This window comes from Grus americana, chromosome 25 (genome assembly GCF_028858705.1).
Source record: "Grus americana isolate bGruAme1 chromosome 25, bGruAme1.mat, whole genome shotgun sequence".
Classification (NCBI taxonomy): Eukaryota; Metazoa; Chordata; class Aves; order Gruiformes; family Gruidae; genus Grus; species Grus americana.
This window is the reverse complement of record NC_072876.1, coordinates 6723514-6749082: the sequence shown is the minus strand read 5'-3', so window position 1 is coordinate 6749082 and position 25569 is coordinate 6723514. Positions and strand designations below refer to the sequence as shown.

The 25569-nt window shown below is 45.8% G+C and overlaps 2 protein-coding genes across 2 annotated transcripts; both read left to right on the top strand.

Annotated features, from left to right (window-relative positions):
- Positions 1-4141: 4141 nt before the first annotated feature.
- On the top strand, positions 4142-9095 carry TSPO2 (translocator protein 2). The gene is made up of 4 exons (XM_054803701.1): positions 4142-4307; positions 5907-6113; positions 6552-6690; positions 7640-9095. Exons 2-4 carry the CDS (start codon positions 5941-5943, stop codon positions 7820-7822), a joined length of 495 nt encoding a protein of 164 aa, XP_054659676.1. The 5' UTR covers positions 4142-4307; positions 5907-5940; the 3' UTR covers positions 7823-9095.
- Positions 9096-16027: 6932 nt separating this feature from the next.
- Positions 16028-25137, top strand: APOBEC2 (apolipoprotein B mRNA editing enzyme catalytic subunit 2). The gene is made up of 3 exons (XM_054803605.1): positions 16028-16383; positions 23326-23873; positions 24497-25137. The coding sequence occupies exons 1-2, from the start codon at positions 16256-16258 to the stop codon at positions 23864-23866; spliced, it is 669 nt and encodes a 222-aa protein (XP_054659580.1). The 5' UTR covers positions 16028-16255; the 3' UTR covers positions 23867-23873; positions 24497-25137.
- Positions 25138-25569: the final 432 nt, after the last annotated feature.

Below are 25569 nucleotides of genomic sequence, written 5' to 3'. Positions count from 1 at the left end.
TTTTTTAAGACCTCAGAGAGGTAAATGCTGCCCCTCAGTTTCTGGCTTTCTTCTGGAAGTACCAGCAGGAAAACCCTCTCCCCAGTTTTTTCATAACTGGCCCTTACTACAAAGCCTGGCTGGAAATCTGCACCAGCGTAATTTAGGGCACATCAGCATGTTAAAGTAAACTTGATTTAAGTGAGAGCATCACTTGAAACAGCAATAGCTTTTCTCAATTAACTCTGCATGTAGGAAAGACCTTGAAATGCATTTTAAACTGCTATATTAAGGCTTTATGAAGTCCTTTGTGAACACTGTTATTCTGGCTCACTTTAAACCCAATATCCCAGTCTGACACTAATACAAGGGTTGCAAACGTGACTTAGTAAGACATAACTAAGCAGCCGGGTTGTGATAGTACTACTTAACCCACTGCAATACAACGCACCAGTGACTCCGTACCATTTCTGCAGCCTTTTTCTGGTCTGAGGGAAAGGCAGAGTCCTCTGAGACAACCAGCCAGCCCCCTGCACGTCCCCAGGCACCATCCTGGCAGCACCGGGAGCTCAGCATCCTACTGCGCACCACGCAACACCAGCAAACAACACGGCACGGTCAGGGATACCAACGTTACGTGTTCTCATGGATTTGACTGCAGCAGGCCAAGCTTAGTGCTTCCAAGCACTCCAGTAAGGCAGGTATTACTGGTCGCGGCAGTTGAAGGCAAAATATTTTATGTCGCATCAGTGCTGGGCTGGGTCTGTGCATGTGGTTAATTAAAGAGGCTCAGCTAGAGAGTGGTAATTTGTTAAGCTGCATAACTTAATTGCTTGCAATCATCTGCCTGTCCCCACGCTAAGCTGCTCCTGACACGAAAGAAGGCGTTGAACTGTGTCCGTTAAAATTTATTCTTTTGGCTACTGAGGTGCAACTTCTGCGTGCAGATAAGCCCGAACCATTCCCCTTATGGTTATCGCACGTCGGCGGCTCTGTACGCCCGCCTCACCAGCTCCGCTGCCGACAAACAAGCAGTGCTAGGAAAGGCTCCGATATTCAACATTTACCTCAAAACTCAGCCTGGCTTTTTGGCTCACAGCTGGCCACAAGCAGCTGCAGAGAGCCCAGCCGTGGGCGAGCCCCCGCGGGCAGCAGCAGGGAGTCGGGGTGCGCCTGGTCCTCCCCAGGGGCAGAGAGAAATCAAAAGCTGAGCCCTAAAAAATTAAAATTTTCTGCTATTCATCTCACAACAGAGTTTGTTCCGGGACCGAGAGAGGATCTGGTGCCTTACAGAAGGGCCAGAGCTCCTGCGCGTCAGATACAGCAGCATCCTGCAGCAATGCTGCTTACACACCGAAAACTGGACTTCGACCCCAAGACGGATCTGTTCTAAAAATTCCCTCTAGTGGGGAGAGGGTGGAAATTCAAGCTGCAAGGTTCAGCTCATGGAGTAATTCATGTCCAAGTTTAAAGGGGCTGTGAGCTCCGGCGCTGGCCTGCCCACGGCCGCCTCAGCCCACGTGGGGAAAGACCAAGTGACCAGCTGGAGATTCCCGTACCATCTCATATTATCCGGAAATTTTTATTTCAACATAACTGAAAACTTGTAAAGACACACTTTTATGCATTAGAACTAAACCTAGCCATTTTATTTTTTTTTTTTTTGAATGGCTTCCCATACTGAAATAATGAAACATTTTACTTTGCAAGGTCAAGGCTGGCAGGTGTGGGCTGTTCAGAAGATGGTGATGGCCAGGACGGTGCCTCCCTGGCCACCGCTGCCTCCTTCGCGGCAGCTGGGCGAGCGCACTCAGGCTCTCATCACCGGCAGGCAAACCACGATGACTTTATTGCCGATGTAAATCAGAGAAGCTCCGCTGGCTTCCGAGGAGCATTGCAGATTTATGCCAGGAGCTGACCCGGCATCTCTATTTTCAAAACTAGGGCAGATTGAAATATGCTGTTTTTCAATAATATATTCAGGTTAACGGGGCTTTTATATTTGAGCAATTAATCTTGCATAGACTGAGAACCTCTTGGGACAATGTGCAAAGGTTGCTAAGAAGAGGAAAACAAACACAGTTGTGTAACTCCGCTCTCCCATGTCTGCGCTCTCATGAAAACACGCTGCAGCGATGCGGCAGTGGTCTGAAACCCAGCAGTGATGTTACCTTAATAATCAGACGCACGCCAAGACCTAGTACAGAAACGATTTTACTAAGAGGTAGTATTACTTCATCTTGTGTTACTGTAAAATGATTCAAACCAGAAATATTGAGACATATATCTGTGGTAACAGAGGAAAACCAATATTGTGCTAGAGAAAGTCTTTCCGGTTTATTGCAGGACCGGTCTCTCCCGCTGCGTGTGCTCACGTGCAGAAGGGGAGGCCTGGGGCGCGCACACGCGCTTGTCTCGGCGTGTCTGTGCACGTCCTTGCGCTATATTTAAAATCACGCTGGGTCCCAGGGCTGATCCCCGGTTGGTGCCACCAACGACCCTTCCCCAACCCGATCCTTGTCGTTCTGCGCTCCCCCCCTGCCCAGCAGCCCCCCAGCCGTCTGCCAGCATCCCCAACTCCACCAGTACCTCGGAGGCGCTGGGACAGATGCCCTTCAGAGTCCGGACAAGCGAGGTGCACCGCGTCCGCTTTAGGAAACGGGCATCTGCCCGGGCAACGGCACCCAGCCTGCCGTGAGCCGCTTCTGCCAAACCTGTTGGATATTATCCCATTTTTCCAGGTACCTCCACATCTTCACTTACCCCTTTCTTCGCCCCGGAGCTCGAGTAGGACTGGTACACGACTCTGAGGCCTGTAATTGCCTCTGCTATTTTTTTTTCCTCTTTGCATTTGCTTTTCCCCAGTCACGCAGCATCATCCGCAGCTTCACAGATTTACTGAGAGCACGTGATTTGACCCTTGATTTTTAATTCTTCCAGCGTATTAGACTCTAAAATAGCCTGGGAATACAACTGCTATGTGCCAAGCAAACCAGTAATCATGGGTTTGTGCTTGAGCCCGGGGAAGAAAATACTACCAACGAAAAAGCGTGGAACGGCTTGCTTTCTGACCAAGGTGCCGAAGCCTGGCGAAGGCGACGCTGCCCAGCAATCTGCAGGACGACAGCATCAGCGGAGAAGCGGCTGACTGCAGTGGAAACCATTCGGTCACATATAGTAGCTGCATCATTGCACGACAGAAGTTTCCAATTGCAAATAGCAACAGACTCTGAGAGAATATGCAGGTGGCTACTGCTTGATTAATGTGTGCTGCATCTGTTATTTCCAAGTGGCAATGGCACCGTACAAACACACCGCTGCAATAGCAGCGCATTGATTTATGATAGCTGAAAATCTGTCCCTTTACACTGGTTTGGTTTTTTTTCTTTCTTTCCCCTCCCACGAAAAAATAATTTCCTTCTGAGGCCAATAAAACAGAAGATCCCATTGGTTCTATGTTATAATAGTAATATCGCATTCTGCTAGGAACCAGCAATTCTGCCTCCGGCCATGAAATTCAGGTAATGACCCATAACTGAAGTAAATTAGTGTTTAATTTCCCATCCCTTGCAGACAGCTTACTAACAGAAATTGATTTCTAGCTTTTTTTCTTTTCCATTTAATGTGCTTGTGTAATGTCTTTATTTTAGATTCAAGTGGTTTCCAGCGCCTTTTAGCCGAAAGGCTAGCGTACAGGCGACCACCGAAAGCATCTGGTGGCGTTAAGCAGCGCGGGGCCGTGGCAGGGACACCCCGCGCGTGCAGCGGGCTCCTGTCCTGCCCTCGCACCCACAGACACGCTCTGGGACGGGTCCTCGGGTGGAGTACGTCGGCAGAGCTCACACCCGTGTAACACGCAGAAACGTCCCGCTGTTAGGGACCTGAGCCCTTATGCACACGCTCTCACACGATTACCACGTTCATTTCTACGTGACACGCTTTAATTTCTACTTTCGCGTGCCCGCTGCGCTCCCTGACAGATAAAAGGGTGCTTCTGCCCCGCACAGCCACCCTCCGGTCTGCGGGCGAGATCCCCGTCCTCGAACCACGCGAGGAGCCTCAGATGTCACACCTCGGCGCTGGCCCGTCCTGCCCCGCGCACGGTTGCTCAACCACCCCCAAATCTCCTGTAATTCTCGCCGAACGTGGGCTCTCTTGTGTAATCTGATACAGCCACCGGCGCACGCACACACACCCTTTTTTCTGCTATTTAGGTAAAACTCAACGGACAATTTCTTCACTGTATAGCAGCACCAGCATTAGACAGAGGCTGGCCTTGGATGTCCAACCCTTTTTCTTTGCAAGGGAGAGAAAGGCAGTAAGAGACGGTAAGGTTTTTTACAGCTCCTACCCGTCAGGTTGTAACAGCTGAGAGACAAAATAAGGGTTTATAACAGTGTTATTTTCAACCCTCAGTTACTTCTGCAGTCTATCGGGTTAGTCTGGCAACTGCAAAGGAGTTGGGAGGAGGGGAAAAAAAAAAAAAATCTACTTTTTCCCATTTTTCTTTGCTGAAGTGCTATAGAGGAACCAGAACTCAGCTGGTGCTGTTTTACACTTTAAAAGCAGGACTAACAGCTATTATTTTTCTCAGTGTTCATTTGATTTTCTGGTTCCATAGACACTTTAATAGTGCTATAAATTGTCTGGTAAAGGAACTGTTAGTTAGAGATGGTGTCTGGGGTATTTGTTCCTTATTGATGTGTAAATTGGCTCGTGCTGCTGGCGTGCGTTTCTAAAGAGGAATGCTTTGTAGCATGATGATAACAATAACAATTAGCATAGCATATAGCACAGTGTTAATTGTGAATTAAGATCCCAAACAGAGATGCCTGTGCAGATCAGTCCTCTCCTCCTGCTCCCCGTTTCTCTGACCGGTGCTCAGGGTGCCAGGGACATTTCTCTGGGCGAGGGAATTTTCTGTGCCTGCTTCTCTCTCCTTGTGTTGCTAAACCCCAAACTTTCCCGAGTGCGTTTGCGCTTCTGCTGATTGCACAAAACTGCTGTGCTCCTGGCGAACCCTGTGTGTTATCCCCAATGAATGCTAATTTGGGTTTAATTCCTTAATGGATCGCAAGGGCAGGTGGATACAGAGAGCAAAGACTGGCAGGTTCAGAGCGCTGCTGCGGCTAACGGCAGGGGAGACCCGGGACAGAGAATGAAATGCTAGATGTTATCCTTATCACAGCTGCCTTGTCTGGGAGCATAATGTAATTATTAAAGTAAATGTTCCTTCCTTTTATGCAAGAAGAAGACTGTGAGCAAATTAAGAAACTACTCTTGTGCCTCAGTTTACCTGTTTACAGAGGTGAGAATCCACCTCTGCAGGGAGGATTAAACAAGGTTCACTGAGCACTTGCAATTTGCTGTAAGGGTGTTGTCTTGTTATAGACCTCATTTAAAATATAAATCCATGGTGAAAAATTAGATGAAGTCATAATGGACGGGGGTTTCTGGGCATGATCTGTCTGCAGTTTTATATTCCGAATCGCATGCAGAGGAGAGATAACAGCTCTGCTGAGATGCGGAGCCCCCATGAACGTACATTAAAGTTTGTGTGCTGTCTGACTTGGGTATCCAGAGGAGGAATGATAACAGTAGCTGCAGTTTGGTCTTCTAAGAATATAACTGCCTTGGCTGAACCCTGCCACACGAATATTGTAAGAAGCCATGAAATAGCAGGGGGGAGGCACTTTGCTGGGTAGATCAAGGGGAAAAATGTAACTGTGACAGAAATAATTACCCCTATTTCAGAGCTCGGGAGATGGGCAGAGGGCAGTCAGCAGAGCTGAATACAATATTAAATACTTACCTTCTGCCTTAGAGACTAAAGTGGAATATGGGCAATTAGAGAAAAAGCTTGAAAGATCCAAGTAGGAAAAAAGGTCCTTTTACAGTGATAATCACTTATTGTTTTTAACTTACAGCACTCAAAGGGCTACTTCAAGCCACCAAGGAAGGATGTGGGCTTATACTGTTGGTTTTACTGTCCTGCCTCATGTTGGAGGCTTCCTTGGCTGGTTCATTAATCGAAAAGAAATTCCCGTTTGGTATGAGAAGCTGAAAAAACCTTCATGGTGTCCACCCCGCAAAATATTCCCTGTCGCTTGGACTGTCCTGTACACTGGCATGGGGTAAGTTCTGCCTCCTGCTCCCTCTCTTGTCCCGCTGTCTCTGGTGCAGGGAAGAACAGACATTTCCAACTCTTCCGTTTGCTTTTGGGATATCCCTTGTACCCGAATCGGCAGGGCGTGTCAGGGGTGCTCGTTGCCAGCAGATGAAGTACAGCCTGAGCCAAATTCTGGGCCAAGTTCCTCAGATTCACGCTGCAGGCAATGCTTTTGGCCAGGGACACAGCCCGTGCTCAGCTTTGTAAACGGACACTAAAACCAGCCGCTGTGCTGGGGACATTGCACGGGCCACGCAGGTGTGACACGGGCTTGGGAGCAGCACGCGACACGGATGCAGCTGTCCTGCAAATCTCTCATTGCGAAACGATCTTACAGGAAAAGACTTTGTCTGTACTAGGGGTTTACTCGCTGCAAAACACTGATGTGCTTCCCTCTTCACAGCTATGCCTCCTACCTGATATGGAATGACCTGGGTGGCTGCAGCAGCAAAGCTCTCGTCCCGCTCGGCCTCTACGGGGCTCAGCTGGCCTTGAACTGGGCTTGGCCTCCCTTCTTCTTCGGTGCACGTAACCTGAAGATGGTAACGTATCCGGCCATCGTTCATCTGCTGGAGGCTTGTTTGCCGGTCTCCCTGCCACGAGTTTTGGGGTCGTTTGGAGATTTTCTAACTAGCATTATGCAATTGTAAAGAGAAGTGCAAGAAGAGCTTTTGCTCAGAAACAGTTCACGCTGCACCTGGCTCTAGACAATGGTATCAGTCCCTTCCACCCCTCGCCCTGCTCTTGCCTTGCAGATAGCCGGCCTGAGCAAGCAGGGCGGGAGATCAGGGAGCCGATAGTCCAGCTGCTGCATCGCCGAGTTAAGGATTCGGGGCTAGAGATAAGTCCTCCTGGGAGTCACACCCTGCGCCGGCAAGCAGCACGGTTAGCATCTCTGGGGGGACACGTTAGCTGTGAGTGGCTTATCGAGCAAATACAATGGCCTGTGCACTGCGGAGCCTGCTAGAGGATGTGCACGAAGGTAAGGCACGGCAGGGCTGGACTTGTGATATATTCAAAAAGCACTCACCTGAGGTGCCAGGGCCAGGAGGCAACGGAGATGCAGAGTGGGACTGTTGTTTCCATCCGAATTTTGTCACTCTGTGGATGAAAAGTATGTTTAGAAAGTTTGATAAGTGATATTAGCCATCAGTACTAACAAACATAAGCACGTTTCTGATCTGTCTGCATAGGCGTTATCAGCAGAGGGGGACACTGATCATCACAGTGTATTAATCTGCAGAACTCAATAATGAAAAAAAATTAACATTAGTCTTGGCTCCTGGTGCGATACGTTCAGATCTCACTGATTAGTGTTCAGAGCCAAGGTCCTGGGGTTTAGGCTCGCTAAAAGAGCCATCAGTGCTAAAGCTCCCCCGTTCCTATTCCATCTCGCCACCGTGAGTAGGACAGTCTGTAGTCGTGCTGGGAAGACCGCTGCGTGTTCCCAAGAGCGAGCACCAGAGTCACCGTCTTCTCTCTGCTCTGCAGGCCCTGGTTGACATCCTGTGCTTGGACGGCCTGGCGATAGGCACACTGTGCTCCTGGTACCGCATCAACAAGATAGCGGCGCTGCTGATGGTGCCCTACCTGGGCTGGCTGGCCATGGCGACCTGCCTCACCATCCGCATCTGGAAGGACAACCCCGAGCAGAAACCAGGGAAGAGTGAATAAGAGCAGGATAAATGAAGGCATTTTGTGAAACTCAACTATGCTGATGTGAACCAAGATCTAATAATTTGGGGGGGTTTGTTTTTGGGAGAGGCATCAGAACGTGCCACCTCCTCCCGCCTTTGTCACAGCTTGTAAAAGAAAGGTTTGCCCCGTGCACCCCTGTGCTCCTTTAAAGTAACCCCGCATCCTTACCCTGGGAACTCTTTTCTCCAGCACTGTTGAGTTTGGGGCTACAGCTTAATGCAACCAGGTCAAATGCCATTAGTCAAATTAGGATCTCATGACAGCAGCGTAATTCAGGGTAGCAATCCTGCACCCCCTCCAAACTGCTGCCATTCCCCCAGAGAGCAGAACTTGTTCACACACGTGGTAAATCCCGTCTCCTCTTCTGGGACCAAACAAAAATGCCCTTTGCTCATGCACACCAATTTTTAAGAACTTGATTTTTTTGCTATTTGTGCTGTTGCTTCATTTTCTCGTATCACCTGGTTTGTGCTTTATACCATTAACTTTTTATCTGTCAGCTACTGAGCAAGCAGCAATCTCTCTTGTTCCGCTAGTGAAAGGAGACCGAGCACTTTGACTTCTATTTGTGGAGTATCGCACTTCTTGAGTTTCGTGCTCCAAGATAAAGCAGCAATGATTAGAATGCAAATGCTTCTCCTGAGAGGAAATGTCTCTCTTCCACCTCTGCGTGCTACTTCTCATCAGAAAAGAAAAACAAACATCTGTGCCTTTGAATTTTTTTTAAGTACAGAAACACAAGAGCCTTTGTACAATTTAAAAACTTGCTCACGCTGCCTTGCAGGTTGTAATTACATGATTGGCAGAAAGCCCCATGCCAAGTCTGTCAGACACAGTACAGGTATGTCATCCCAGAGTCTTTCGTTCCTGAATATTATTAATCAGGAAAGGTTAAAATACAAGTAGTTCTAGAGAAATGGGACCAAGCCATGACAGAATCAGACACAAAAGGTGCACGGACCAGCTCCTGTCCATCCTTTATTGTGGGCCTTGCCTTTGATAAATCTGAACCTTAGATGTTGCTGTCTACAGAGAATATTTACTACTATTTTTTAATTGATGGAAGCAATGTAGGTGAAGAAAAGTGGTAGGTGGATCTTCTTCCTGGCAGCTGACTGTAGATTAAGGTTTGTGGGTATACTTGCAAAGGGTGGGGGTAGGAGGGCTTAGCTGGGGCTGTAAAATAAATTGTATTTGCTTTTAATAAAAATAAGCCACTTTTGTGTGGAGAATAAATAAATCCAAATTATTCTTGTTTTACTGGTTTGGCACAAGGTTTGCAAAAGCAAAGGGGATCCTGTCTGGAGTCCTCGGCTTGTGCTCTGGCTCCAAAGGGAAGGGGATGGGCAGCAAGGCTCTGCAGGGCGCCGGCGGCCAGACCCACTCCTGGGTGCGTGTTAGGAGTAAAGGGGCTGTGTGGGTCCCAAAGGTTCCTTCAGCCCCCGCACGGCAGAGACAACGCTCCCTTGGGGGTGCATCCCTGTGACAGGCTCCTCCGTTACTCTTCATCCCCAGTGTCCAGGTAAGGAAGCTAATCCTCGGGTTTGGGGTCCTTCCTGCGTCATGGCAAGCCTGATTTTGAGAGATGCTGAATGTTCTCGGGTCCAGCTCACGTAAACGGTGGAGCTGGGTGCTCAGCATGACCGAAAGCTGGAGCCAAGAGAAACAAATACCAGTAGCTGAGAGCAGCTGAAACTCGTAGTGCCTTTTTAAAATTTGGTTGTATATCTTGTGCTGTCATTTTGATCCCATCCATTATTTTTCCCTTCTAGCTACAGTACACCTTGATCCAGGACTGCTGCTGCAAGCGTATTGCTGTAATCTCCCGAGCAAAACCTGCGTAAGAACAGGCCGTTGAATAGATGTGGCTGTAAGCAGGGGTAGGACTATAAACCATGAGCACTGCAAGCAGCACTAGAAAGATCATAAGCTACATTAAAAAATAAATCCTAAATCCTATATATTCCAGGGCTTTATATAACTGCATGTTACCACTGAGCTTATTTACAGTGATGTCTCGTCTGTGTCTTCCAGAAAGCCACATGCCAAAGGACAGGAAGACATAAATTATTTCTCCCTAAAAAGAAGCTAATATCTGGGCTGGAGATTCAATTCAGAGGAGTTAAGAATGATTTAGGGTGTCTGAGCATCATTATGCCTGTCCTCTCCCAGCCGGCACGGCAAAGCCACGAGGAGCGGGGATGAGCAGGGCCACCTAATGCAGCTGGGGGGGCGATAAAGCAAGTCCTTACAGTGATCTCTGCTCTTGAAAAGGGGAGAAAGTATTACTTACATCCCATTTAAGCTGGTAAGTCACTCTAGATCTGGTTCAAACCTGCAATGTTTTAATAACATTTCCAAATATAAATATATGGATATATATTTGATCAGCTTTCATAAATTAGTCCTCTTTCCCCTTCTTCCCATTTTTCTCTGCAGGTAAAGGAAAATCTGGAATTAATAGTAATAGATTTCTTCTGATTTTTTCATGTTTGCCCTGCCCATTTTCCCAACTGGTGTGACTGGCTGACTTGTTCTCATCTTCATTTCAGTTCCTCTTCCTTCCAGTGCACCTATAAGTGCACCAATAGCTTCTCTTTGCTACTTGCATTTTCTTGCAGGCAGCAAAAATAGCAAATGCTCCTACGTGTACTATACATAATAGCTTGAAATCAATTGACAAATTCAGCAAAGCACCCTCTCATATTAATATTTAAAGCATCATTTGTATATTTGCTATTTAGACAGATACACCAAAACCTTTTGCATAAAAATAACTTTAATGACATTTCAAAGTCAGTCATGGAGAAAATTTCTCAGTTACACTGTGCAGTGCAGACCAAAATCAGCCTCTACCCTTGTGAATCTAGAGGGGTCCTGACTTCCCATTCATGCTGCATAACAGGGCTTGTGCTCCTGCTCATGTGATGGCTGGAACAAGCACGTGGATCCATCCCCGTGTTACAGACAGACCAGAGGGAAGAGGAGAAAACCAAAACAGCGAGGTGCTAGAAATCCAAAGCACAGTTAGGACCTGGCTTGTCAAAAATCAATGAAATTTTGCCTCCAAGAAAGGGGATTCCACACAAGGTCTGTGGTGTGTGAGCTCGGAGCTCTCCTCCCTGCCGTGCACCATCATCCCCAGGGACCCTTTTTCCCAGGGACTCCAGAAGGAGCACTGGGATGTTTTTGCTTATGCCAGCATGAACCAGGCAGCAGCAGCTGGATCACCTTAGCACCCCCCCTAAATTAGCTTATGGAATGGATACCATGTCCCAGCCAGCCTCAGGAACATTCATAACCCACGGCGGGACATGTCACAGTCTACATGATTCAAGCAGTGACTCAGACAAAGGCCGTGCATTCGTGACAGCTTTCATGGGGTCGTGGCATTTCGAGAGCAGAGCCATCTCTCAGATCACCATGCCTAATGATGATCCCTCTCTTCAAACTTCAACCAGTCTTTCCAGAAAGACATATTTGATATTAAACTGATTGTTACACTTGATCTTAGCCCAAAGGGCACATCCCTGGCTGCTGGGTACACAACACTTGTGCATAAACAAAATCTTTCTGCTGTTCAGTCCAGCCTCTTTTCCTAAGCCTTGTCTCATTCAATAATTTACCAGCTGTTCCAGAAAACTCTCTGGCTTCAGCAGTAAGGAACTTTAATCGATTTGTTGATGTCTGGAGCTATGTTAAAACATAGCATCAAACGCTAGAGAGGATTTGCTGCGGTGTGCACGTAAACTTCAGAGAGCAGGCTGTGGCCCGCAGCTCCCCCCACCCCTCCGTTAGGAACAGAAATTCCTGTGGCTTTGAGCACCGGCAGCACGGTTGGGGCTGACCTTCCCCTTGAACTGCGCCCAGCGAAACCGCGGCAGAACCCCAGCAGGAAGGAGGGTGTGCTGCTTGGTGCCATCATTAACTTCCAGTTGGGCTTTGCAGGAATCGGGCAGCCAGCAGTGCCTGCTCCTTCCCAGCCCCTCGGTAATGGCCATGCGAGGGCTGGGGGTCACAGCCAGGGAAGATAAGGCAGGAAGGAGGGAGATGATCGCTTCTCTCCACCTGCACCGTGTCTCGCTTCAGCTCTGGTGTAGCTTCATGGGGAGCGACCACCCTGCGGAGAGGGAGGTAGGCACCGGACCCCTGGGATGCTGCAGCCCCTTCTTTTAAATCTTGGCATTGCAGTCCTGCCGTGGGAGGAGAGGGACACGCAAGAGCCCGCGAGGGCTGCGGGAAGGAAAGCTGCCTCTGCACATCACTGTCAGAGGGTGTTTATTTATTTATCACGTAACGGTAGTTACAGCTGAAAAAAGCAGGAGGGGGATTGCTGCCAGACAATGTAGCCAGGGAGATGTTTTGTTAGTGCCACCAGCTGTCCCCCCGGAATAGAGAGCGCGGCTGAGCCATGACTCACGCAGCCGGGGTCTTATTTCACTCTCGCTTCGATCCAAAAATGTTCCTCCAGCCCAAGAATGCAATAAAAACCTCCTTTGCCTGGCAAGGACTTTTGCAGCCGGGTCTCTCCCACTGCCCCTTTGTGATCAGGAAACCAGCCATGTTAACCTCAGGACAGTGGCTCCTGCTGCAGCCAGAGGAACAGCAGATGACCTGCCTGGGACATAGGCCAAGGGAATACAGGACTCTCTCTATGAGATACTTATTTAAGATGGGGAAAATGTCACCAGATTGTTCAGAGACGCCTCTAAAGTCAGCGGAGAAACTCTTCTGGACTTGGATGGATGCAGGATCAGACCTTAATATCCAATACTTCAGCAAAGCAGAAAGCTTCTCCTAGACCAGGTTGTCGTCTTTGCCTTGCCTTGCCGGCGGTGGCCTTTGCTGGCAGCGTCCCATGCAGACAGCTCTTCAAACCTCACTGCGGGTTGGTGTCCCTGAGGTCTGCTCCTCCCCATTACTCCACCTAGTTCTGCTCAGGCATTCTGGCCTCGATGTCCCGACACAGTGAAGCCAGACCTTTTAAAACAGAGGGAGACAGAGTGCCAGATGTTGCGGGAAACATCTGGCACAGGGTAGAGAACGGGCTCGGGCAGTAAACGCTAGCTTGGGGTTGTGCCACTGGGATGGAGTGGGCTCAGCGGCCGATCCCAGGGCTGCGGTGCCGGGCTGTGCTGTGCTGTTGGAGGTTTCCCCACACACGAGGTGCAGCTGCTGAAGAGAATTACCTCTGAGGGAAGAGCCTGGCCTCCCGGCTGCATCCAGCATGCTGGGCACAAGCAGAGCCCACGGGGCCACGCCGAGAACAAGCGTGGTTTCGCCCTTGCCATGGGCGAGTGAACGGGCAGAGGCAAGGGGCCGGTTCTCATTCTCCCCGCACGAGACTCGACGTGCGTGCGGATCGTCTGTGGCTGAACAGCGATCCCGCTGTGCAGGGCTCTCCAAGCAGAATGAAATTCATAGTTGACTAAATAAACCATTACATCAGTGGGGAGAGGGGCACGGTGGAGGGAAACCTCAATAAAAAGTGCTGGTTGGCAAGCGCAGTGATTTCAGTTAACCAAAGTGCCGTTGGGAGGTCCTTGCGTGAGGCTAGCCGCATCCCCGGCACCACAGCACCGTGCCCCAGCTCCTTCTCCAAACTAGCCGACGGAAAAATATTTCCATCGCTGGCTGCAGTCATTAGGCCCATGCACACACACACTCTTGCACACACGTGCACACTTCGGGGGAACTAGGGTCACTTAAAAACAACCCAACAAAATTGATCAAAGCTTTCATTCCTGTGGCTCTAACGCAAAATGTCAGATTGACAGCAACTCAGTGGTGTCCCTTTATATTTTTGGCGCAGGCAGACGCTGCAGGGGTTGGATCATGACTATTCAGTGCACTGCCCTAGATGGAGCGGCGAGGCAGCTGGGGAAGGGCTGGACGGAGGCAGAGTCTCCATGCCACATTCCCAAGATTAGATTAGAGCTCAGCCCTGAGCCCTGCGGAGGGGCCCAGCCAGTGACAGCCAAAGGCCGCAGGAAAGATGGGAGCCTAGCCATCGAGAGCTTCCAAAAATAAAGAAAAGTGGGTCTGAGGGACTGAAGAGAGGCTGGAATGCTTCTTTAAAGTGTAAGGGCAAGAAGGAAACAAGCTGTCACTCATTAAGAGAGGATTCCCATCCCCAAAAACATGGCCTGAAATGTCAAAGGTGAGAGTAATTGGACAGGGGAATTGGAATTTGAGCATAGTTAACGGTGCAAGGGGAAAAACACTACACCTGCCCTCCAGGAAAGTATTTTAAGCTTAAAAATAAATTTCTGCACCGTGAAAGTGAAAGATATATGTTCCATGGATAGGATGTCTTGGAACTTGTCAAATCCTTGATTGCACTGTTGTCACAATACTCTCCATGTCAGCTGTGTCAGTCACCAAATAAACAACTCCCCGTCACTAGCAAACAGTGTGGGAGCAACAGGGAGCTCTGTCCCCGGAGCGACCGCGTTTCGGTGATGTTACTAACGAAAACCTACAAAGGATACTGTAGCACAGCAAGGCAGGCTGTCGTTAGCAAGGGGGCTTGAAAGAGTAGCCAGAATAAATTATCTATGGTAATATATTAGTTATTATCTATAATAATAAATTACCTGCCCAATGGCATAAATTTACTTCACTTTGTGATGGTACAGACCCCTCTAAAGTTGAACGAGCTGACTACAGCTTCACAAAGACCAAGTTTGGCCTCAAAGCAGGATTCACACCTATTTGATTTCTACGGAATACAGTTTATCCTCCTCTAACTAAGAGCAGGTTTTCCACTAAGTACAGGCTGAATACTCAATCAAATATAGCTTAAGATTTCATATTTATCCAAATCTTGATAGCGGTGGGTTCTGAACTAAGTGCAGAACCCAAGATACTGGAGATTTGATTTCCAATATGCTTTGGCTAAGACAGGAGTTCTGCACAGCTACACGTTTCCATTTATTTTCACCCTCATGGCATAGCGGGATTAGTCTCTGAGAAAAATCTTACTCAGGTTTTCATTAGGCTTGGCTCACATGGGATTTACACACACTTTAAATGATTTAAATTTAGAGTGAGAAATTGGAAGAATTTCACATAATCCTGAAGAAAAAAAGGGACAACCCCCCAACCCAAACATAAACCCCTCTTTTTAGAGCTCACGTGAAAGCTACATTACCCCTGAGCATCCTTCTAAGTTACCACAGCCTCTTCAAGCAATCTGCTTGACACAGTGCCGAGCAAACCAAACATCCCAAACTCATCTCAATAAAACATTATAGTCCTTCTCATGCCTCTTTGTATGGAAGGCAGAACCCACATCCCCGCTAGTTCAGGCAAACCCCAGTCCTTACCAGAACATCTCCCGTACCGTGTCCTCGGCACGCTGATGACACCAGTCCCAGTTATTACTGCACAACCATACACCCCTCGCTTCTCATCGCACCTCTGTCCAATTCTTTGGCTCCAGGGCAATCACTCATTCAACATCTGCATCCTCTACAGCAGCAAATGTGAAAGAAACAAAGAAATACTGCAAGAATCACTAAGCCCAGCAGTTTTCAATTCTGACTCTTAACTAGCTATGTCACCACTCCCGGTATGCTGGGCACTTTTCAAACATTCAGGTGACAGAGAGAAAAAAAACAACAACAGGCAGATGCTCAGCGCACACACTTGGAATTGCCCTGCTCCAGAAACACTGCCCTACTGTGAATTATAAGGCTGACTTTAAAATATTTGGGAGAAGGTTCTGGCTTGCATTTACACCAGTAGGATCTGACACCAACTTCAACAAGCAATATTTCACCCTGTTCAGCTCCTGTTTTCAGTGTCCCTGCATGGACGAGCAGGGTGGAAGGAAAAGCACATCTCTGCTCCTCTGAGCACTCCTGCCGCGATGCTCCGGGTGGCCCATGAGGCCAAATCCATCAGCAATGGGATTTTTCAGCAAACCAAATGGGGACTGCCCCTTTCCCCTCTTGCCTGAGCCAAACCAGTGGTCCTTCAAGGTCAGCAGTATAATAAACTGGCAAAAGATGATAGATGGAAAAGCTGCCAGCCCTGCGCCTTGCCAGCTATCTGTCAGACTAATGGATAAATAGATACTTATGCTTCCAGGATTTTCCACCCATTGCTTAACCCGCCCACAGTGAAGTCGTCACTTAATTTTAAATTAAAAGGGGAGCAAGAGGGATTGTTCAAAAGACCTAGAGAAAGCAAGGGAAGGAGGCGACATCTGAGAGCCCTGGGTCATCCTACCCCATCCAGCCTCTATCATTGCTGCTTTGTTCCATATTTAGCTCCTGACAAGTGCGCCTAGTGCAGGAACTCCCAGCTCTGTTTTTCCCTCCTCCCTCTGCTGTCTCCTCTCCCTTAGAGCTCAGAAATCGCTCTTTCTTTTTCCCATAATTTAATACCCCTATACTCAAGAGGATGGCAGAAAAGCAGGAGGAGCCCAGCAACACCCAGAACGGTGAACCTGACAACGCAGAAGAGGGCGAGGAAAAAAAGAAGAAGAAGTTGAAGCGGGAAGACCTGCCACCATTTGAAATCGTCACAGGGTAAGAGGTTCAGATATAAATATGAGGGTGCAAGAGTGTGAAGTGGGGACATTCAAAGGTCTCTGCCTCAATTCTTACGCTGGGTCATTAAAGACAGCATCTTCAGCCAGTGCATTTCTGAATACCCTTAAATGGTCTAAGTACCGCTTTTGTTATTGTGCGATTTTGTTAAAAGTTTCGCCGAGTTTTACAGAGGACAGATTCACGCCAGGCAGGCGGACAAATCTGTTTGTTTTATACAAGCAGGTCTGTTTTTATAGTGTTGACTGATTCCCTTCCAGCGCAAGTAGTCCCACTGACTGCAACGAGATCACGTGCCTGATGATATCGGGATGGAAGGAATCAGCCCTTACGAACACTGAATATTGATTTCTGGGTGTGATCAATGGCTCTTGTCTGAAAGTTTCTCTATCTGTGGATTAGGAAAAATACCCCTGCTATGGCTGCTTTGCTTTATGTACCTAAGGCATAGATTTTTCAAGCCCACATTTTCAAGGGTTCCACAACTGGAACCGGACTTTCAAAAAGCCTAACTCACAGAAAGGCACCAAAACAACAGGCAGTTTTCAAGACAGCAAAGCAGCAAGCAGTTCCTTTTGCTCCAGTGAGCCTGGCCTTTGAAAAAGGCAGATAAAACAGAGATCTACTAGGAAGCCGAACTCTGTCAGACATAATTGACAGCCACAACTAGAAAAAAACTCTGTAATCTGTTATCTCTAAGCATTCCAAAGTGCTCATTGTAGTAGTAGTAAGATGCCTTATGTCATTCTTCCCTCTGGTCTCCCTTAGCAGTCACCAAGGCAGTGCTCCCAGCGCATAAACCAAACCCATGATTTCTTCCAGCTGCTTGAACATAAAGCTCAGACCAGACTCTTAAAATCCCACTTGGAATCCTTCTGCCTATGACGTGCTCACTGGTAAGAAAGATTCTGCAAATAAAATTTGGCTGGCATTTCTGAAAACACTGCATGAGGCAGGACAGCACCTATGTCTGATCTCACACAGTTGGGTTACATTCCTGCACAAGGGTGAAAAACCATTTTCTTCTTAAAACATGCCTGCTCTGAAAAATCATTTCTTGGGGTGGGGCTGTTCACAGCCTTTGGTGTCTGCATACACAATCACAGAAATAATACACCTCTGCTAGAGCAGTGATTTTAAAGAAAAGCACATCATCCTGTTAGGAACAGAGCTAAGACAACAAAAATTTTCATGTAAGTCACTGGTCCAATGAGACATATGGTGACAACTTCTAGACACTTAAGACATACTAAAATGAATCTCAGTGAGGAAATTAGATTTTTTTCAGCCTTAGAGCACTCAACTTGCCATTAGAAATGCTAAGGAATTGGGCGGTATCTTCAAACCTAACCCAAACAACCTCGATAGGAATTGGTGGTCTAATTACAGATGAAAAATACTTAGTGTCATCCCGCAATGAAATTATTTGTTGAAATGACATGATTTTCTGCTCTGGAAAGGTGGCAGCAGGAAGGTGAGGGATGACATGTACTTGCAGAAAGGGGCAACAATAGGAAATATTACCCGGCCGAGGCTTAGGAGCAAGCGGTGCTTCTAGAACCACAATGGCACAGAGGTACCAGAGTGAGAGCAGCAAGTGATGCAAGGAAGCCTCGAGTAACACATTTCTAAGGACAATTTGAAGTCTGTACTACATGTTAAGCTGGTACCAGCTGATTTTCACATTCACCAAGCAGGACAGGAGTTTAAGTTTCTGAAATGAAAGTGCTCAGCCATTTGGTGAGGGACCATGGAGCTGTCAGTATGTAAGTATTTACAGTGTGCTCATCACACTATTTGGAAAGTGCTTGTAAATACCTGGTGAATTGCTGTAGGAATCATGACCAAGTCTCTTCCGAGTATTAGTTTATTACTAATATGCTGGCTATTAAAGATGAGAATGAGGAAGTAAAGCAGAAATCCTGAAGGATCCTGAAAGAGGTACAGAAAAATCCAGCAATTTTTACTTTTGTTTGAAGAAGTACCCTGTGAGTGCAGACTGTGCCTCGACCTGGTATGGTCACTGTTTGGATTTTTCCACTTATTTACAAGTTTTCAGACAGTAAAGCCAGTTATGTGAATTATCAGAAAAAACATAACTGCAACTGTGGAAGCACCTGAATTCAATTACACTGCTTTTCAGTTTTAGCCCTTGGGTTAGGGGCATCTTATGACACAGCAAAGTTTTCAAGCTGTTGCTCATAGCTCTAAGGAGTCTGGCTTACATGAGAAAACACGGGGAACCTAATCACTCTGTTTAAGAATATGAACCCCTTTTTTGTCAACATTTGGCTCAACACAGTCCTGGGTAAATATAAGCCCCAACTGTGTACATTTCATGACATTTAAGTAGACACATTTATTTATACTTTCCCCAGGGTGTAAATGAGGCTCCTTCTAGCAGTGATAAATCCTTGGCTCCTGTTACAGTTCATCATTACAGACTTTCGATAATCAATGAGCCAGCATGCATGTGTTTATTTGTGTATAGTTGTCAGAGAGCAAAAGGACACTGTTTTATCAGCTCAAATAACCTAAGACTATAGTATAAATACTCACTGAAAAAAATATTTAAACTAAAGAGTATGTCCTACTAGTTTACAGCATCTTTTAGATAATCCCACATTTTTATTCTCTCATTAGAAGTTCTAATTCTCTTCTCCAGCACTGGGGTCATGCTGGGCAGCTGCTGTATTCCTCCAACCTACCTTAGCTCAGCAAACTTCAGAGCACGTTATCTCTTCAGTCCAGTACCGTTCTTACAGATTGAGGTTTCTGCCTCAATGGGTAGAATAGGGATAATGTTAATATTTGTACAGCACCCGTCATTCAAATCTGGGAAAATAGGCTTGGCAAGAATTAGTCATTTAGTCAGGAACAGTCAGGAAGCTATCCAAAGCTAGACCTGAGTTTCCAAAGAAGTTGGCTTAGTTGCTTTGTAGTAGTTGACACAGCTATTTCAGGGCTGTATTTTGATGCTCGGTTGTTTGGAAAGAGTTCTAATCTACCATCATAAACAATACAGTTGCAATACTTCACTTTGCGATAAGTTATGAGGGTCATCTGCCAAGCACACTGTAACTCAAAGGTGAGATTACGCAGCATACGGCATTTCACACATTTCAGTATGTGTGCAGCCTTACGGTGCGGGTGGTTTGTGCCTGCCCATTCCTTCACTGCTGAATCACTCGCTACGGGGCTTTCCAGTTACTCATAGGACCTGAGACACCTTGCCCAAATCCCTGCTGCTGGGAAGACAACATAGCAAGGACTCAGCTAAGCCCTGTCAGGACAGAAGTTTACAATTCACACTTGCGCCGAAACATCCTCCCTGCTCTGGTTTACATGGGATTAAGCAGATTCTTGCTAACCAGCACACACAGCTCACTGGTTGCCTATGTATCCATGATCAGCAAATTTTCCAAGCTCTCAGCCAGCTACTTACAGACTTGGAAAACACCCTTAGCTTTGTTTATATCCTTTATCGGAAACTTATTAAGCTGATGCATATTCCATGTTGCTAGGAAGACAGATTTAGGTGAACATCCTGGATAATCTTAGACAGACGCCGAGATGATTAGCAATAAAATCCGTCTAGAAGGCCTGACTAAATATACCTCTGAGTCAACACATCCTGCAACAGATCACTGCTGTTTAAACATCAAAACATACAGACTCAATCTCATCACTGATGTAATCGCTTTGCAGTCAAGAGAGTTAAATCAGGAATGAACGTCCACGTGACTCTGATGCACTACATTTAAATACACACTGTTATTTTAAAACAACTTATTGTAGCTTTACAAACTTCGCTCTGAAACAAGGCAATGGGTGGCTTCTGTCAGACCCAGCATGGCTGGTCTTCAAAGAAATAATTAAAGATTCATTAAATCATTAACCAAAGCACCATTCATTATCTAGGATGTAAAGCAGGAAAAGTGCTATTCTCAGAAGGATGTGAATTTTTTTTTTTTGTCTCAAAGAACAAGAGAAAGGAGTTCAGGGAACAAGAGGCACTATGCTGAATTAGAGTCTGATAATGCTCTTTAATAAAATCAGTGGAAGTGTTGCAATTAATCTTAAAGAAAAAGAGACTCACTCTAACAGGTAACTAATTCATCTAACGTCAGGGAACAGAGGTCAAAATGCTACGAAAAGGAAGTTAAAGTAGTCTTTCCGGGTAGATTACAACTTGTGCAAGCCACTGCAAGTTTCCCCTTGTGCAAACTCTCAATGCAAACCAGAGAACCACTGACCAAATCATCCCACAACAGCATAATTTATTTGCTCATTAATCAAAATAAAAGTCTGTATCCACACTACTGCTTCCCATCCCTTGTTAATACACTGCCAGCTAAACCAGCAATAGCATGGAAGGCTCCCAAACAGGCTTTTCTATTGTTTAAGTCTTGTCTCGTGCAGATCTCATCTAAGCAGAACTGAACAATGTTAAGGGTTTAATTGTATTGTTTAAGAAGCAGCTGAAAACCTGCTTCTCATAAAATCTCTAAAGCCAGACTAGTACTCTAAACTTCCACTGTCACGCATCAATGATATGTGAGAACTACAGTGGTCCTTGACTGACAGCGACAGTAGATATTCCCAGCGTAGATGCAATTCTGTGAACAAAATTGTTCTGATTTGTGCATCTTGTTGCATTTGGAAGATTTCTGATCTTCCCCTCTCTGTGCAAAGTACAACTGTGCCAACCTAACTGCATTGACTCTCACACCATTTGGCTGGTATAGTACACTGATATTCCAAGTTAAGCTGTTCATCTGTAAAATCATGCTGTTGGGAAATCTGGAACAGAAGTGGGAATAGTAACTCCAGGCCTTTTACTGCAAATCTGTGTAGCAGACCCAAAAGGACCCTAGATACTACTGTAGTATCATAAAAGATTAAATAGAGAGGGTGTTCTTTTATGTTTTAACTTTCTCACATGCCAAAAATGCCACAGGACTTTGGCAGCAAGAAAATTCCTGGCTGCATTAAGACAACTATGGAATATACACACACTGAAGAGAAATTTCTGAAATTTTGTAAGTGGAATTAAACATTTATGGAAAATTGTATTTAAACTTTTGAAGTAACACAGCCAAAGAAGCTTGATGATAGCTATCATTTACTCTGAGTTATGTATTTAGACAGCACGCTATTTCCAAGTCTTTTCTAAGCAAAAAGCCATTTGCTTACAGTATGTAACGTAATATTTGCAGCCAGGTATTACATGCAGAACTTCTAAGTGCTGTTCCCTGGTCTTTCTGCTCAGACATTCCCGTTTCAATCCCTCTGATTTGCACAGAATATCATCCTATTTCGGGCTTTTCAGGCAGTTCTAGCAAAGCTTTATCCATTGCACTCTATAGGAAGACATCCGCTCATTTTAAAAGGCATCAGATCCAGCTCTTCATGACCAGTCCTTATTCCTGACCTGTGACCATCCCACATTTTCAGTGTGGTCCTATCGGCATTTCCCCCTAACCAGTTAAGAGTACATCCACTCCTTGCTCCCACATTGCTAAGCGAGCATAACACACCGATTTTGATTCTCTTCACTCTTTTCCATGCCATTCACTTCCACTGTCCCTGGAGACATCTTGTGAGATGTTGCATCACAAATTTTCTTTCCTCTCAGCAGAACGACACTTTGCCACTTACTCCTGCAGCCTCGTTGCTCTCCCCAATTAAAATTTTCAAGAGCCTGAGAATCTCTCCTGACCTTTGCTCAGTGTACCCCCTGGAGAGGCCTGACATTATAATCTGACTATAGATGAGACAGTGATGAATAAGACACTTACTGTTTTACAAAGATTCATTATTGCCTCACTGGGAATATCAAGGTTATAGGTCCACCTAAAGCTCAAATGAGAGAAGTACAACATGCCAGAAGATTACTTGTGCGTTATAAATGAAATGTTGTGTTACTACTTTTCATTATTTCACTTTGGCTTTGGCTACTCTGTGCAGTCTTCACTCCCATCCTTTACAGCACCTCTTCAGTCAGCAACACATAAAAGCTATACACAGTATTTTAAGGGACTAATTTTAACTTCCCTAAATAACAGTAGACTACCTGTGAAAGACAACTGCAAACACATTACTCACTGCAATGACTCACTTTGGATTATGCTCATTTAGGGACCCAGAATGGAAGAGGTGCACAACATTAAAAAAAGTAGTATCTATGAGACAGCTATCAAACTTGAGTTGGAAATACACTCTTTCATAGTGAAGTTAGATTTGATGTCAGATATTTTATTAAACCAAAGTCACAACATAATCCTACGGAATATTAGGATTCAGCTGGCACAGAGTAAAACTAGAACACGTAAAAACTGCAACTAGGTGGTCAGGCTTGCCTCTAGTCAGAGGAAATCCAGACTGCAAAAGCAGCAGGGGTAAAACATTAATTAGCAATGCCAGAGTTATCATCTTAACAATTTAGGACAACAGATACTGCAGATTAACATTGCAACACCACACTGAAAGAACTGTATTAATGGCCTAGAAAACAGTAGAACAGTTCAGTCTACAGGTGCATTAAGACTGGGAAAATGCCAATTGCTGTCCCTCCTTACTAACAGTAAATATCAGAGTCTCAAGAAATATATTTCAGAAGCAAGTTCCTCTTCAAATACCTCAGTGCCGGCGCCAGAAATTCCCAGTACAAGTTTATTAAAATTAAGTGAAAAAGACTAGGTAGTGAGAATGGGCCTGGAAACCTTACTACACAGTAAAACTAGCTGAATATTTTATTATTTTTCATCCTCCTATTAAATAGCATCTCCTTTCAATACACAGAGAAATACAGCCATCGTAGATGCAGCAACTTGTCCAAGATCACACAGGGACTAAGTCAATGCTATAGCCCTTTATTATCTGCCTCTGAGATGCTTCTCTCCTCTCCACTCTCTATAGGGAACGCCTCCCAGCCATATTTTTCAAATTCCAGTTCAGGAACGTGGAATACAGCTCAGGCAGGAACAAAACCTTCCTGTGTTATGTGTTGGAGACCCAAGGCAAAGAGTCAGTGACTTCTCGGGGTTACCTGGAAGATGAGCATGCAGCGGCCCATGCAGAAATGGCTTTCTTCAACACAATTTTACCTAAGTGCGAGTCAAGCCTTCGCTACAACATCACCTGGTATGTCTCCTCCAGTCCCTGCGTGACCTGTGCCGACCAGATAACCGAGACCCTAAAGAAGAACAAGAACCTGCGTCTGACAATCATGGTAGGACGCCTCTTCATGTGGGAAGAGCCAGAAATGCAAGCTGCCCTGAAAAAAATGAAATCAGCTGGCTGCAAGCTGAGGATTATGAAGCCTCAAGACTTTGAGTATGTCTGGCAGAACTTTGTGGAGCAGGAAGAAGGCGAGGAAGCAAAGGCTTTCGTGCCATGGGAGGACATTCAAGAGAACTTCCAGTATTACGAGGAAAAATTGGCTGAGATTTTGCACTGAAGCTCACGTAAGCAAGGATTTCCACTTGCTCACCTAGCTCCTTCTATTAGTATTACACTTTTTTCTTCAGGTTGTTAAAGGCATAACCTAGAGCCAATTTCAGTTACTGTTACTCTCACATGTACCTGGCTGGCTTTGCCTGTACCTGAATACTGAAAATAATCCTGGGCAGCACCTCACCCCTTCAAGGGTAGTAACAGCGGGCTCTGCCACAGCAGGCATGTAAGGGATTTTTTTGGTTGTTTGCGGGGTTTTTTTTTCCCCTCCTCCTCAAATACCTCCAGGAATAAAGAATGAAAAGGTACAAGGGTCACTAGGTACAAGAATACCTCTTTGTTCCCCACATTCCCACATGTGGAACCAGTAGGAGGAATGTAGATGAAAAGGGGATTTCCCCCACCCCCAAAGTCTAGCCCTCTAGGAAAAAAAAAAACCAAAACAAAAACAATGCAAAAACCCAATAAAAAACCCCCAGACAAAACCAACCACTAAAGGAAATCAGTTATCATTGCAGAATTCCACACACCCCCCCTTTTTTTTTTTTAAGGGGTACTAAAGAGTCACCTATTTAAGCCATAAAACATGAAAGCATTTAAAGCTTCTGATATGTCTCCCTTTTTCCTTCCACAGAACCAATTCAGGAAAGATCTATGAAGAGAGATGTGACAGACTTGGTCATCCAGGATGCTCCCGCTTTCCAAAGCTTTGATTCCAGCAGGACAGAGAACCAACTTCCGCCAGACTAGGCCCTGATGGACTACAAATACACATACAACACAGATCTTTGGTGTTCGGGATTTATTTTTTTTGTTTATTTTGTTCCTTCCTCCCCACCCCAAACAAACCCATGCTGCCTCTGCTGATAGGGGGGGGAAAAAAAAAAAAGGCAAAATAGTGTGTGGTTAAAGCCTTGAAAGAGATGGATTGCTGTGGCCCTACAGGAAAGGCCATAGGCCTCACATACTGGGACTACTTTAAAAGAAAAGTTCTTAGAACAAAGCTGCCAATTAGATAAACGCATTTAGAAAGTACATACTTCATAAGTATTAAAAAGAAAGGGATTTAAGATGAAAAATAGGTTTTCTTCCTCTGTCCTCCTCAATAGTCACAGCTGTGATTTACATTAGGGCTAACTGGTCTATTCTAAATTATGATAGAGCCCTAAGTACTTGATTTCAAATACATCAAATTCCTTTTCCCCTTGTTCAATGATGTTTGTGATATAAAATTGGGAAAAGCAAAGTGAAATAAAATTGGAAGTCACTGCAAAAGCTATAGCACTGTTTATTCCTTCTCTCTTTGCAAGAGGTCCTAAATTCAATCTGACAAGTGAGACATCCTGGGACAGCCACGTATGAAATATCTCATCACTGAAATGCAGGATGGTGAGAAGGGAGAATTACTGTATGCCAAAAAAATTTCAAGAGTACATACAAATGGGGGAGATAAAGAATATGGGCCTCTCACTTTCGATATAAAACAAGGCACAGACCAAACAAGGGGCAGGGGGACACTCATCAGCTAAGAAACTGAGTCAGAGCAGGTTCGTTGTTCTCATCAGTTCACACTGGTTTCTCCTGTCACTAGACACACACACAAAACTCCTGACTGCACCCCTCTCCTGCCCCAGTCAACAGCACTAAATTCTGGCACCAATTTTCAAGATAGAAAAAACAAGTGCCAATGAGAACACCTTTGTGGAG

Bases quoted from the DNA above. Each gene is read 5' to 3' on its own strand.
- APOBEC2 (XM_054803605.1), top strand. From the start codon at position 16,256: ATGGCAGAAAAGCAGGAGGAGCCCAGCAACACCCAGAACGGTGAACCT. The intron at 16,384-23,325 runs GTAAGAGGTTCA...CACTCTCTATAG, and splicing joins CCATTTGAAATCGTCACAGG to GGAACGCCTCCCAGCCATAT.
- TSPO2 (XM_054803701.1), top strand. From the start codon at position 5,941: ATGTGGGCTTATACTGTTGGTTTTACTGTCCTGCCTCATGTTGGAGGC. The intron at 6,114-6,551 runs GTAAGTTCTGCC...CCCTCTTCACAG, and splicing joins GTCCTGTACACTGGCATGGG to CTATGCCTCCTACCTGATAT. The intron at 6,691-7,639 runs GTAACGTATCCG...TCTGCTCTGCAG, and splicing joins GTGCACGTAACCTGAAGATG to GCCCTGGTTGACATCCTGTG.